General features: G+C 36.7%; 1 protein-coding gene across 4 annotated transcripts in view; it reads right to left on the reverse strand.

The window, feature by feature from the left end:
- Positions 1–15,537, reverse strand: part of slc4a11 (solute carrier family 4 member 11) — a 158,926-nt gene that overhangs the window by 38,896 nt on the left and 104,493 nt on the right. For all 4 annotated transcript variants that reach the window (XM_034235388.1, XM_034235384.1, XM_034235385.1 and 1 more), the window contains exons 4-5: positions 14,143–14,186; positions 4,132–4,360 (exon numbers count right to left, since the gene is read on the reverse strand). In XM_034235388.1, coding sequence (XP_034091279.1) covers positions 4,132–4,360; positions 14,143–14,186 — 273 coding nt within the window. The remainder of the gene's footprint in view (positions 1–4,131; positions 4,361–14,142; positions 14,187–15,537) is intronic.

Here is a 15,537-nt window from a genome sequence, read left to right on the forward strand (position 1 = left end):
AAAAGAATATTTAAGTCTTATTTCATCTGATTTACAGTAAAATACAGAACCAGTCTTGAGGAGTATTGAAACTAATTTCAATGTCATTTTCCCATTAGTTTAACTACGTTTTGCAGTAGCTATGATTCAAAGGATAATATTTTCTTAATGTTTTCTAATATTCTGTAAATGATTAATTCCCTGTAATCTGTCATTTCAAATTAAGAAATATATAATATTTAGTGTTCATCTTGTTGATGATCATACATAACCATGGTTTGGGAGTATTTAGCTCAATGTAAGTAAACAGTTTTATTATAATAACATTTGCATAGTTGCACAAGTACATCTTTGTCACGTTGTGGGGCCATAAAGGAGACTAGTAATTATGTATGTGGTGTATTATCCCATTGCTTCTCCACTGGCTCTTATTATTAATGTCATCAGCAATGCTGTTCGTTATCCTGCTGAACAATGTGTGTCTGGATCCCAAGACAAAAGTGAACCCAAAAAGAAACAGCTTGAGTTGGCTCCTCTACACAAGTTATAGCAGGGCTAATTATCTCTGAGGGCTTTTCATCTTTTTTCATTTGGGTAATTCTCCGTTCTCTCTGTGGCGGTTATAATCTCGGCCCTGTTCTCTTTATCTCTCAGCTGTACAGTATTACACTCCAAATGAGCCAGCCATATCGCTGCAGCAGAGTGAGCGTAGATACGGCAGAAATTAATACCTGAAGAGATATGTCCTGTTGATAACATACTTACATCCCCCCCCCTCATCCTGACATGTGTGAATGTTCTTGATTTTAATTCAGGTGTCCTACATGTCACTGTCAGTGAAGGGAACTCATTACAAAATACTGGAAGGACGGATTTGAGAATGAGTAATACATGTTTTGAAGTGGTGCATGTTCCTATTACATAATTAAAAATACCAAATAATAGCTTGAAAAAAAGACCTATTATGATATGAATGCATATTTGATAATGTAACCTAATTTCCTCCTTTTTGTTCTGCTCATTCTGTAAATAATTCTGTTTGTTAAATCCATCTTTAGATAGTATTCAATAGCTACAGCTCATCTTTGTCGTCATTATTTGCTGCATAAGTGTGGCGCTGTTACATCATTCTTCTCGTAATTAATTATCACCAAATTTTCATCTACTATTCCCTACATCCCTATTCCAGCCCATGCATTTCACCGACTTTTTGTTGCACGATATTGGTTTATGAAAACTAGGACTATTAATCTAATTTAGCACTTTGATAAGGATGCAAATGTGATTACCTACTATTACTGATCATTTGGAAATATTTTAGACATCGCTGTGCAAACATTGGTTTATAACTATCACTCTATTGCCGTCAATTCATTTTCATGATAAAGTGTTTTCCTTTATTTTACAATGTGTTATACTATGGCTGCACAATAAATATGAATGTTATCAGAATCCCAATCTGGACTAGTGCACTATTAAAAAAACAGGAAGCACAATATTTGTTAAAAGCTAAATATGTGTTTAAATACCATTTTTAATTAAATAGTGTGGCGTTGTAGAGATATCTCAACCTACATATCAGAACTTACTGACTCATAAAACACATTTGATGTTTCAATGGTAATGAGGATTACAAATATTATCAATTACTCTATTAACTTGAGTTATAAGTTATTATGTATTGTTGAAATGTATTTATTTCAACAAGGACCATGCATACAAATACATTCAACTCAGAAAAGAGAAGAGATGAATTATGCCAGATTTGAGCTAATAACTCATTTCTATCTGCAGTCCTTATTGCAAATTGCAATTTCAGTTAAAATAATTGCGAAACTGTGTTTTTTGCCCTACTGTTATATTTTACTATATTTTTAATGTTCTAGTTCTCTACCTGTGTTTTTAATTCTTGTTTTACTTTTATGTATGCACCACGACACCAAGTCAAATTCCTCGTACGTGTAAACCTACCTGGTGATAAACCTGTTGCCGATTCTGATTTATAGAATTTCCAAATGTAGTAAAACCTCCAGATATTGCTGAATGCTCAAATTGATTTTGAAAACATTTCCAGACAGCCCAGTGTGCAGGAAGCCTTTAAAATGGCAGCCTCAAATAGAAAAAAAAGGTCTCTTCTTTGGCCTCTGAGTGGGGTATTCCGGGAGAGAAACAGTGAAGTAGCCTCAGCCACCACAGCTTGAGAGTCTCAGAGAGCCATTTGAAAAGCTAAGTGAGTGATCGATGACAGAAGTCAATTATCACCTCCCCAATCTGTCAGAGTTGAGCGTCACACACCACCCACCTCCGACTAACCATCAGCCACTGCGCACACCAGCTCAGAACGACAGGAAAACACCGAAGGCAGATACATGACAGCCAGCCCTGACACCACCATTAACTCAACATGTTCTTATAACGGCAGGAAACACCATTTCTCTAATGGGCTGAGGAGATCCGCCTTAACCAAGAGGCTTTGCTGCTCAGCCAACGGACCTGCTCTCAAGAGACTGATTTAATGTGAGAGGGGTCTGCAGGCTGGGAAATGATCGCCAAACCTGCAGAAACTATATGGCCCTTCATATTTAGCATTATTATGCTCCAAATATCTGGAACAAACTCCCAGAAAACTGCAGGTCCGCTGCAACTCTGACTACTTTTAAATCCAGACTAAAGACTTTTCTTTTTGTCGCTGCTTTTAATTGAACTATTTACGTCTTAAACTACACTGTAACTTTTATTCATGTATTTTTTCTTTTAATGTTTATTTTATTATCTTTTCTTTTTAATGACTGATTTTAAATGCCATTTTCTTAATGTCTTTTTTGTAAAGCACTTTGAATTGCCTTGTGTTGAAAGGTGCTATATAAATAAACTTGCCTTGCCTTCATAGGAAATGTATGTGTTAGAATTACCCTAGCTGTTTTCAACCTTCTCAAATTAATTATTTTTTGTTTTTATCATTGATTGATGTCAACAAGAAAGAGTGGCACCATGATAAACATTTTTAAAAGAATGCCTACTGTACCTACTACTAACCAAGAGGCTTTGCTGCTCAGCCAACGGACCTGCTCTCAAGTGATTTAATGTGAGAGGGGTCTGCAGGCTGGGAAATGGAGAAACTAAAGTGCACTTTATTAGGAATGTATGCATTAGAAGAGAGCAAGGTGAGCATAGAGTCTAGCATATTATATCTCGAAAATGTTGTAACATTTTAGGTACAATAACAAACAACATTTTCCAAAAAGGAAGATTAATGTGTATAAATGTGCAAACCATTTTGGTAAATGTTTAGATTATTTTAGCGGTTTTCAATCTTCGCAAATACATTATTTTTGCAATCTTAAAATGGCACCATGTTGCATTTTTTTTAAGAATAACCCAAAATATTTTTCAATTATCTTAAAAATATTACTACTACCAGGAATGGGGGGGGAAACACTGGATTTTGTTTTAATATAAAATAAATTACAACAAAAATATTGTTCAATTTATATGATATTGATTTTTTTGTAAGTAAATAACTGCTTTTATACGAGAGGATTATTTGCAAATATTTAAGACATCCAAAAAAGGTTTGATGTTCCCTCCATTGCTCTAGTCCCAGATTGTTTTAATTCACATTCAATTTTTTTTCTCCAATTACCTGGACAAATATTGAACTACTACCAGGTTTGTGGACAGACAGGATTCCTTTTAAAAAAATATTTATGTTGTGATGTTTTCCCTGGTTTTGTTAAATAAATAAAAACCAAGTGTATCTTATGCTTGTGCATTAATGTAGCACAACCACTGTGAAACGTTTGATGTCTGCACATGTTAATGGTTGCCAACAGGATTCAACGCATTGAGCTTTATTTGTGTCCACTTCAAAAAGCCGCGGGGCAAATGGACAGCCTCGTTTCAAACATCACAAACTCTCCTTTGGGTCTTAAAAGCTTCTTGAAGCATTCGCGAGTCAATCTGACAAATGGGCTCCCGGGCCTGAGCTGAAGCTAATTTTCAGGTAGGTGTTGACATGTGCACACTTCAAATGTTTTTAGGTCAGGTGCCTTGATGGTAAAAGTTCTGTCTTATTGTGTTTAAAGAGTTGAATGTATCCCTTTTTCCCTCATGCTGGATTCTACATGCACACTGACAGGTTTATCTGCTTACCGTTGACCTCCTGCGCTCCGGCGTCAGTGAACAGCATGCTCATCACCTCCTCGAAGTTGCAGGTGGGTTCGGATGCGTTGCTGTCCTGGCCCACGCTGTGCAGCATCCTCTTCAGGACGTCGTCCAGCGAGGCGGCGGTCTCGTCCAGCAGGATGGTGGCCCGCGCCAGGAAGCCGTCCAGGTCCCTGTGAGCCCGGATCTCCTCCTCGAAGTTCATCAGCTTCACATACTGCGGGAAAGATACAAATTGTTCAACGTCTGATGGTGTTTGAAGTCAACTTTAATGTCAATCTTACTCAGTTTGTGTTTACAGACAGAGTGATCGAAATGATCGACACTTTTTATGCTGCTATGGACAATCTGCAATAAATGCACATTTTATGGACAATCTTGCACCAAAGATATTGATATTGAAGTGACTGTTATTTTGTATATTGATTGTTGTGTTTTTTTTATCTTAATGTGTAAATGTGTCGGTTGACTGTGTATATAGGATATACATATTTTATACATATTTTTATACATATCTGTATACTGTATAATTTTACATTCGGGATTGTTGGAAACGTCATTTTGATCTCTCTGTATGTCTGTTGAATGGTCAATTCTGTACCGATTATGCCAATCAGTGTAATGAAGAAGGCTAAAAAGCGATGTCAAAATGTATTGAGTTTCTGTATAATTGGACCTACTGTAAGTCACTTATTTCATATACACTATGTTCATAGATTTGTGTTGTTGTGTCTTTAGTTAGCTCTAAAAAGACAATTACTGTCCAATATGTATTTCAAATAGGGCTGAGGGATGTGGAGAAATTACAAAATATAATTATATTTTATGACCGTTTTACCTCAATATTACAATAATGTATAATTGACAATTGGTACATTCACAAAATACTTGAATAATAATAAAACAGTATGATTAATTCTAGACAATCTCAATACATTACTGTTATTAAGTATTAAAAACCAGGAAAAAACTACATGAAATATAACAATATCCAAAATCTAGGACAATATTTGTTTTCTAAATAGTGTTTATATGGCTGTGCTGTCTCTGATATTGCATATTGGAGATTGAGACTACTAAACATGTATCTCTAGAGATAACTGTAGTTAGCCAACATAATTGTAAGGAGCACGTCACTTAACACTTTTCAGTACTATAAAATAAACAACCCTGTCTCCTAAAAATTACGTTCCCACAGAACTAAACTGCATTCTCAATTACGTTTAGCTAGAAACGTATTTTCTCCCACGTTACGTTCGTTATGAACGTATCTTAAAGGTGGGGTAGGTAATTTTGGAGAAACCAGCTCGAGTGCGCTAGAATTTGAAAATACACAGCCGGAAGAAATCTGCCACTTCCTTACAGAGCCCCTCCTCCAACACACACAAACGCGCACATGACCAATGAGGGCACGAGTTAAGTTTGTGCACAGATGGAAGGCTGACAGGCAGGTAGGCCATCCAGTTACTTTAGCCGGGCCGGCTCAGATGATTGGTTGTGCTTTTTACAGCGCCACGGCTTCCACAGATGACATATTTTAATGTATTTATTGTCAAAGCATTTAATATTCATTACTATCGGGATGTTAAGAGCATTCCATGGCATATAACAAAAAGTGTATCTCGAGCCGGTTTCTCAAACTTACCTACCCCACCTTTAAATACGTTTATTTTCTACATATCTTTGCCATTTATTGTCTTGCTTATAATAATGATAATAGTCATTTGTAAATATCATTTTAGAGCACACATTTGAAATCAGTAGGCGAGGCTGTAATTTTGCCAGCTGTTACTCTCATGAGCGAGGCAGAAAATAATAGTTTTAACATGCCAAAAAGCTGCTGTGTCGTTTATTGCACCTCAAACATTAAAACAAATCCAGTTACGTGTTTCTGTACTTCCTGTAAGAAGAAAGGTCAGTAACAGAAGATCTCTGTGACGCCAGATGTGGTGTTGTTAATGCGATATGATATCCGAAAAAAACATTCAGTTTAGGATGGCCGAAGACACTACACTACCATAATCCCAAACTATCGTTTAGGACTACAGTCCCCGTGATTAATCTTCAAGCTCTGTGATTGGATGTTGGAGTGGCAGTGCGCCAAGGTTACGCCGAGCGCCAAGCTCTTTGAAATGGAACGAAACCACAGCAGACTATTCAAAACTGGACTCAAACGCCGCCCGAGAACTACACATGCCGGCTATTGTGTTTCGCAACATGTTCTCTATGGCACGTCTCTACTGGGAATTGTAGTTTTAAAAGACGTTTTCTTTTTTCCCAAAATTAGAAGTTGACAGTATTAAACTGTGCACAGCCCTGGAGGTTTAGGCGATATGAAACACATTGGTGTGTACACATTTAAAACATGTAATTATTAAATGGGTGAAAATCGCTTAATGGGCAGCATTAATATATACCCACACATGACAGCTCATTGTTACTTTGTAATTCTACTCCACTACAATTCAGAGGTTAACCTGGTATTTTTACTCCACTACATTTATTTGAGTTACTTTGCAGATTCTGATTAATGATGTGAAATATAAACAACCCTTAAAGCAGACTTTAGTTACACCTGAGTGAAATTCAGGGAAGGTGATTGTCAAGTGCCAACAATCAGGAGAGATATTTGATAGTTGGTGCTTGAGAAGACTAAACATTTATCTGCAGATCTTTATAAAGTATATTAATTACTCGTTATTCTCTACTAATAGTTAATTAAAAACTGTATATAATTGCTATTTTGCGGTGTAGTTATGCAATGAATGAAAAACTTGGGTCATAGGTACCTCAACAGTGCATAACAAGACATCTATCAATATGTGTGTATACCTCCACCATTAAACTGTCAAATTCTGCACATTTCTTATACTATCTACATAAGAGTATAATTAAAGTGTATAATATCAGTTAAAATAAGTGCTTCAACATAGTTAACATTGCAGGAAAGCAATATATTGGACGTTAAGTACTTTGTCAGGCTTAATATTTATCTGTAGATAGATACCCCGAAAGCTTTTTTCTTATTTGAAAGAAGACCTTAACCTAAAGTATTCTTTAATGTGTTAATAAAGGTTAATTAATTTGTCTGTTTTGCACCTCCTCATATTAATATCTTTGTACATCCGGCACTAAACTGTTTTATTGTAGAGATCACTTACAGTATCTTCTTGATTTTTTATATTCTATATTTCTATCATTGACCTTCTACTTTCCCCCTATGAAAGTATGTACTCTTAATATTTTTTTCATCAAATAACATTATTCAACAAAAATAACATTATTCAACACAAATAATTCAATAACGTGCTTGAACCACTAGGCGGTGCACACAAGGTACACACAGCATACTAATAATAACTGTAGGACACTTGTATGTATAACATCTGAAGATGTGTAGTTTTATTCATGTTTTTACATAATTGTACAGGATATTGCTATACTATTTCTCATGTTTTACTTCTACACATTAATATCTGATTTGTAAAACATCACAGACAGAAAGGTATATCCGTCATTTAATGGTAAGCTATTGAAATTGTGATTCCATAGATGTGTCTCCCATCACCCAAAACCCCTGACTATTCGCTCAACTCAGTATTTACATTCTTATATTCAAAGAAAATCAGTAATATCTTTAAAAACTACAAGTCCTTTTCTATCAGCTGTGCACCGTTATGGTGTAAATATAACCTATCTACCATTGGATCAAATATAAAAGTCAGCCGAATTACTATTGATACTGCAAGGAGACGTATTTTGTGAAAAGAAATGCAAGATGTTGTTTAATTGTTGATATATTTATGATCCACGTCACATATTCAGTTTTGGCGGCAGTTCTCCTGTTTGTCCAGAAGTCTTCTCATCAGGGCTCTATAAATAAAGAACTACGGCAGATGTGTAATATTTAATGCAGCTGAACCGTGTATTACAATATTCTTCCAAAGAGAAAAGCAAGAACACTCGGAATAAAGTTTTTTTCTTTTTTTAAAAATGTTTTCGGATATCATATCGCATTAACATCATATCCCAACATGCATTGCGGCTAAAACATCCAATCAACGAGCTTCAAGCTGAGGATCTTGGGTAATCTGTTCAGTGGGTTTGTGGCATGGTTTGTGGTGGGTATCGCTCGAAATGTCCCTTATAGGCCTACGTCTGTTTCCGGTGACTTTATTTACGGCTAAAAAGCCCAAGATTATAGAATTAAACGAATGAATAAAAACAAGGATAATTGTGTGTTATTGTTGAGTAAATAACAGTGTGTTATTTAGAAAAGAATAACAAATTAGAAGGAAAAAAGATTAAAAAAATACAGATTTCAGTATTTTGAGGCTCTAAGCCCCATTTCTTTTCCTCACGGACGGGAAAAAAGTCAGACATTATACGATTTAAAATAAAAACAAATAAATAAAAGATAAAACACTGGCATGTAATTTACGTTAGAATAAATAGAATGGTTTTGAATAATAGATGAGAGTAAAATCTACGTCACTTTACAGCCCCGCCCAGTTTTGGGGAAACCAACGCTGTCATTTGAACGGCGATCAAGCCTGAAAGCACAGAGATCTTCTGTTACTGTCCTTTCTTCTTAGAGGAAGTACAGAAACACGTAACTCTGGATTTGTTTTAATGTTTGAGGTGCAATAAACGACAGCAGCTTTTTGGCATGTTAAAACTATTATTTTCTGCCTCGCTCATGAGAGTAACAGCTGGCGAAATTACAGCCTCGCCTACTGATTTCAAATGTGTGCACTAAAATGATATTTACAAATGACTATTATCATTATTATAAGCAAGACAATAAATGGCAAAGATATGTAGAAAATAAACGTATTTAAGTTACGTTCATAAGAAACGTAACGTGGGAGAAAAGACGTTTCTACCTAAACGTAATTGAGAATGCAGTTTAGTTCTGTGGGAACGTAATTTTTAGGAGACAGGGTTGAAATAAATGCTATAAACGCTGGACAAATGTAATAATATTCCTTAAAAAGATTGGCCAACCTCGACTAATCTCATTATCAGGAAACATTTTAGTCAGATCGTGTTTTATTGATTTCAGTTTGACAAACGTTTGAAAGATCTTGCTGTCAAGAGGATTACTTGGATTTCCGGCAGATCAGAATTTATTATCTGTGTGCGAGTTTAGTAGTACAGTCTGATCTCCTCCTGTTAAAAAATGTCAGTTCTAAATAGTCAGTATCATCGGAGGGGATTTAACATGTAATTAAAATGCGTAGCGTGGGTCAACACAAAGCACAATATCAATAAAGAAGTAAAGTGCCTGCCAAGTTATTCCATTGATCGTTAAGCAAGCTACTCAGGAAGATGTCAACAATCCCACACACCGCTCCAGCTGTGATTACAATTAGAGATGTGGGCGCCTGGACCCAGTCTACCAAAATCACCAATGTAGGTTAAAGATTGTTGTTGTCTTTATGTAGTACAGCAGATTGAAAGGAAGTGTTAAAAGTGCCCCCGGGCCGCCATTTGCCCATCCCTGATCTACACCACCCCCTCTGAGCCAAATACTGTCCTTTTTGAAAACATGGAACTATGCATCCACCCTCCAAAGTTCACTAAATCGCAGCAGTGGAGTCTGAGAACCACCTGAGAAGAACACAGCTCGATTAAGAGCCCAGACACCCAGCGCTCCTCGATTTCATTGATCGCGTGATTGACAGAAATTCTGAAGATGAGTGGGTTCCCTGCTGTTCTTTTAAAAATAAAACAAGCACAAGAAGAATCCATATCTCCAAGTCTGTGGAGATATTTGTGTAGAGGGCTCTATAAATACATTTGATTTGTCCTGTGTTCGTATGCTACATGTCTCGGGTTTTGGTTCAGTTTTTCTTCCGGTCAAGTGATTCAAAAGGTGTGAATTGAAGCTAATTTGGGAAGATTTGAAGATACATTTTAGTCATACGCACTAAGGTCCACACAGTATCTGCTGGAGAAAGCATTGGGGAATTATTTCCTGAAGTTTTGAGTAAGAAAGCAAATAGTATGCCGCTGTAGCAGAAACATCACCACATCAAAAATGTATTCTATATTTAAACCACTTCAAAAAATAGATTCATAGCACAACTCCTGACAGGTAAGTGAGGATGTGACCATGTCAAATTGATTTGTTTTAAACCAGGAGGAGATAAAAAAAACAGGCAGGAGTGTAAAACAGAATGGGGAGATTAGTGAAGAGAAGCAGACAAGCTGTTCACAGGAAGAAGGCACAACAAAGTGAAATCTGACAGCTTTGGTCACCAGTTTAAACTAATGCCCTCTAGGTGCTGCTCTAAACTCCCTGAACCGTGGGGTGCATCTGTAGTGCAAGAAACGGCTTGTTGTACATGTATATTACACATAGGCCTACATATTACTCGTTATTAGGGATGGGAACGATTAATCGAATATTCAAAATTATTCAGGTATTCGAATAATTATTCATGTATTCGAATATGAGTTATGAATATTTTTATTAATTTTTTTTGTTTTTGTTTTTTGGGAGGGATGCCTAAGTTGATTATATATTATCAAATTGAATAATTCAATGTATATATATATACGACAGTGCCATAGCTAAATGTGTTAGTTGACGTCTAAAGGTGTGTTTTGCTCCGCTCACCGGTCCCTCACAGCGGGCAGAGCTGCAGGTGCTGATCTCTCTCTCTTGCGTCCGGTTATACTTCACTCGTGTTTATGTCCAAATCCATCAGATCTAGCTAGTTCTAGCCAATGATATGGCTGCTGCCCCTCCCTACACGCAGATCACGCAGACTCAAACCTCATTTTAGGCCCACATTTATTTATTTTTAAAATATATGTATTTATAGAAGGACCATGCATACAAAAACATTAATCTCAGCAAAGAGAAGAGATGCAATATGCCAGATTATAGCTAATAGCTAATTTCCATCATGCGCTCCGCAGCCGTTGCGAGGTTCCGGCGCTAACAGTTCATGAGCGTGCTCCCCCGCCCCCTGTCAACACTCGCGACACATGAGTGGCCAGCCTAAACAACAATAAGCGCTGCTTGGCAACCGTGTGTGGCAGCAAAGTACATAGACATTTTGACAGGAGAGATTTAGTTTTGCCGGTATTCAACATATCTTACCAGTCATAGTCCGGTAATTATTTACACTCTAAGAAGAGTCCTACACAACAGACATGGCGTCAAAAAGGAGTAATGTGTGGAAATATTTCGACCAGGTTAGTGAGTGCGGTGTAGAGGTCAAACGATGCCAAATTAAACTTATACATGCTATACCTTGCTATACCCGCAACCTCCGTTCCAGCTGAGAGGGTCTTCTCTACAGCTGGGCTGATTGTGAATCGCCTCCGCACATGAAAGCTGTAAGCCTATAGCTGTCAAACTGTGATAACCAGTTCAATACATTTGACAAATTCGACTTGGTTTCTACACTTATTTGAACATGTATGTATTTATTTCCAAAAATTATTGAAAAAAAAAATTCCAATTTTTTTTTTTTTTACCCAATTTTTTTTTTATAGGTTATTTCGGTTAACCGTTTTTTGGGGGGTCGAATATTCGAATATACATTTGCTTTCAAATTCCCATCCCTACTCGTTATATGAGTACAATGAGACTGGAAAATGGTTGCTGGTAACAAAGTATGTTGGATAGTAGGGGTGGGGGAAATACTCGATACAGCATCGCGATACCTTGCGTGACAATATTGTATCGATACACGGATGCCAAGTATCGATATTTTATTATATCAACTTTTTTTATATTTTTATTTTTGTATATAAACTGTAGCATATCCCTCCGAAAGATGGTCGTATATAAAACAGGAAGTTACGACATGTATACAATTGCAATGAAAGTAACAAACAATACCATCTCCTTTTCAGGTTCAAATAACACAAATTGGGTTATTTACATAAACTATTCATATTGCAAATACATTTTTTAACCAGGAAGGGAAGACGGACATGGATATGACCCATGTGATTTGCAATATCGCAATATATTGTATCGCAATACTTAGCATATCGTAGTATCGCAATACTATCGTATTGTGGCTTAAGTATCGCAATACTATTGTATTGTGGCTTGAGTATCGTGATAGTATCGTATCGTGGGGAGCCTGGTGATTCCCACCCCTATTGGATAGTTTTACATTTTTTAAATCTACTTGGAAAATAAGAACAAATTCTCACTTTACTCTACACCATTAAGTCTGTCTTTAATGCTCACTTGTGATGTGAAACTGTGATGTCTCGACTGGGAAATATACAAAGGTAGGGATGCAACTAATGTCTCTTTTCATTATCATTGAATCCACCGACTGTTGCCTAAATTCATTGATTAATTATTACATTAGTAAATAGTCAAAATGCCAAGAATATTTATGAAAAATTGCATCTTTAATTGTATTTTTTGTCCAAGCAAACACTCTGAAACTCAAAATGATTTAGTAGCATATCACTTAGATTTAAGAAGCTGCAGCCAGTCATTTGCTTTTTTGACTAATCAGATACTCAAGGACCATGTGGTTAATTTACACAGCTGCATATTTCCATTTTATCCCGAGTATAGTTCCTGTTGATAATTGGTTTACTAATAAATCCCCTCAACTCACAGATATCGCTGAATGTGTGGCTTCTAGACAGATAAGTAAGACCGATATTGCTGCGGTGAGTGAGAAGCATCATCCTATGAATTTTAATTTCCTTCCTATCTAACGACATCACACCAAAATTGCCTTTGTCATTTTTGGAATATTCCACCAGAGTAACCCCTTCCTTTTCTTGGCTGACTTAAAAAAAAAAGTTGTCTGCCGATTTTCATCAGCAGCAGGCTTGATTAATGTTACTCGTCTTGCCTGGTCGACCCCGGAAAGCCCTGAAATGTGGATGATCTAAATTGCAAAAGTCCAGAGGCAGAGGACACCTGTTTTAAAGTCCTGTCACTGTGCGCACACTTTAAAATACCGCCACAGGACTGAGGCTCTTCAGGGCCAGAGAGCAAAGACACACTGAGTGAGAATCTGCAGACAGTTTGAAATAAATTAAACCGTAAGAGCCAAGAATTCACACCCCAGTCAATTTTAACTGCCATTTTACAACCTTGCTTGATCAGATTAAAACAAATACAATCTAGGCCCTCTGCTCAGCACACGCAGTCCGGATTCAGAAGCGCTATTTAAAGAATTATGATCCTGATATTTCCTCTGGCGAAACACTAAAGGAACCAGCTCCTAACATGGAACAAAATGAGCGGGCAAACAGCAGAGTGGCATGAAAAAATAAACAGCAGCAGACAGCAGTATCACAGAAGAAATTCACACTGACAGCACAGCTATCCAGACGTCAACTATATTTTACATACAATTTAATTTGTTTTTAACTGACATCACTATGCTTCAGCTGTGCACTGTGGAGCTGTGAGCTGTTACAGTGTGAGGGGAGAATAAGAAGTAGACTGGGTCTCGGTATCGGATGGTAATCATGACTACTAAAGTTAACTTACTAAACTTTAGCTTCAGTTACTGACTTTGACTGGGCTCTGGTTTCAGACAGAGGGTGAAAAGAGGTGCTGCAGTATGATAAAAATATAGCCTTTTTTAAATTAAAGCATGTAAAGGTATAGGTACAAAATACAAATATGAACATGTAAATGAGCATAATATTTCCTCTTAAAGAAGGCATTTAGTTTGTAGGGGACGGATTTTCTTTTCTTGTGTACAAGGTACTGTTTTATAGGTTCAAATGAAGAAAAAAAACAATGTAGGAGCTTGTATACAATACTGTGTGCTTCTTTGTTATCTATCCTACTAGATTTGAGCTGTAGAGTGCATCTTTTTGCTACTGAAGTAAAGATGTTACAGGGTAACTAGGATCTGACTGGAGCTCCACTGTATTGACAGATGGCTGCACTCATTATCGACAATGTGCCAAGTGCCCTGACTGCCAGAAATCACCTTATATTTGATGTAATAATATTTTATTTATTTAATGAATATTCATGCTTACCTTTCTTGACGTGTTCAGCAACACACAGCCAGAGTCGTCAGCGTCTGAGGAGAAACAAAACAAGAAGTACAGTTTCACATTTGAATTAAAACGTCATTTTTTTGTCTCTGTAAAAGCGTTGCAAAAATATTTTCCCTATAGATTGATCTGATGATTATGTTCTAGATTATAAGTTTAATGGTTTGTTCTATACAATGTCAGGAAATACTGAAAAACATTGTCATAGGCAAGGTAATGTCTTTGAATGTTTAGTCTTTACAGTCCGAAACACATTCACTATACTATGCTATTAAACAAGATAGGAAGGACATTTCAATATTTAACAGGCTGAAACCTTTCCTGAAAAATGACCTTAAAGAAATAAAATGTTACTAGTAAAAATGTATTTCTTGTAAGTCTATATTGACATGTGTATTTTACAAACTAAACCTTTAATTGATCTTAATAAGAACGAATATTAATAGGCCAAGATTCAGAATGTGTATCTTGGGAAAAAAACAACATACCAATGGAAAAGATAACATAACATTAGAGAAAATGGTAAACAAAATGATCTTTTATCTATTTCTTAAGATATTATGTTCATGTTGGCAACCTACTAGGACAGAAACAAGCTCTGAGAGTAGGATCTCATTCTGGAAATGTATTTTATTTGAACATTATTGTGATGTTTTATAGATTTGTTCCGTTTTATGTCTGGGTGAAACGTGTTTTATGCAACGGTTATTCCCTTTACAATTCCATGCAATAAGGAATCTGAATACAAATACATTTAATAAATATATGTAAAATGTAGCTTAATGATCTGTATTTGCATTTAAAAGCATGCTCTCATCAACAGAGCATTCAATAGTGATGGTGCAAACTCTGAAATAAAGATCACAAGTAATAACCACTAAGCCAGGAAAGCCAAGAGAAGAGAGACCCTTTTTCTAAAAGTGAGAAAAAATGTCGAGAGGCGAGTCTAAATGCTCTCATTGAACAGGGATTGGAAGTTCTCCGCTGATAAGGTTTTAATACACATGCCTGTGGAGCCGAGGCGAGCGCTCAGATAAAGCACAAAGGTCTGGATTTTCCCAGTGACGGAAAAAGGAGGAAAAAGCTTTTATGTGAGAAAACAATACGGGGACAAAATTAGGTTTCAGTGCCTTAACTAGCAGCCTCAGTATCCTGCTGACTCTCATAAAACAGTCCGTCATTGCCGTTACATAAGCACTTATCGCCGTTTGCTGTGGGCAGGACGTTATTAGGTTACCACGGGCTTTCCTCCTCTGCTCCACGTGATGCACTATGGCGGCTCTGTCTGGAAATCAATCAGTGCTTAACCCCTCCCTCCAGCCATGGAAAAAGCAAGAAAACCCCCCTTTAACAAGCCAATAAGCCCTAGGAAAGCAC

This window comes from Gymnodraco acuticeps, unplaced genomic scaffold (assembly GCF_902827175.1).
Source record: "Gymnodraco acuticeps unplaced genomic scaffold, fGymAcu1.1, whole genome shotgun sequence".
In the NCBI taxonomy this organism is placed as follows: Eukaryota; Metazoa; Chordata; class Actinopteri; order Perciformes; family Bathydraconidae; genus Gymnodraco; species Gymnodraco acuticeps.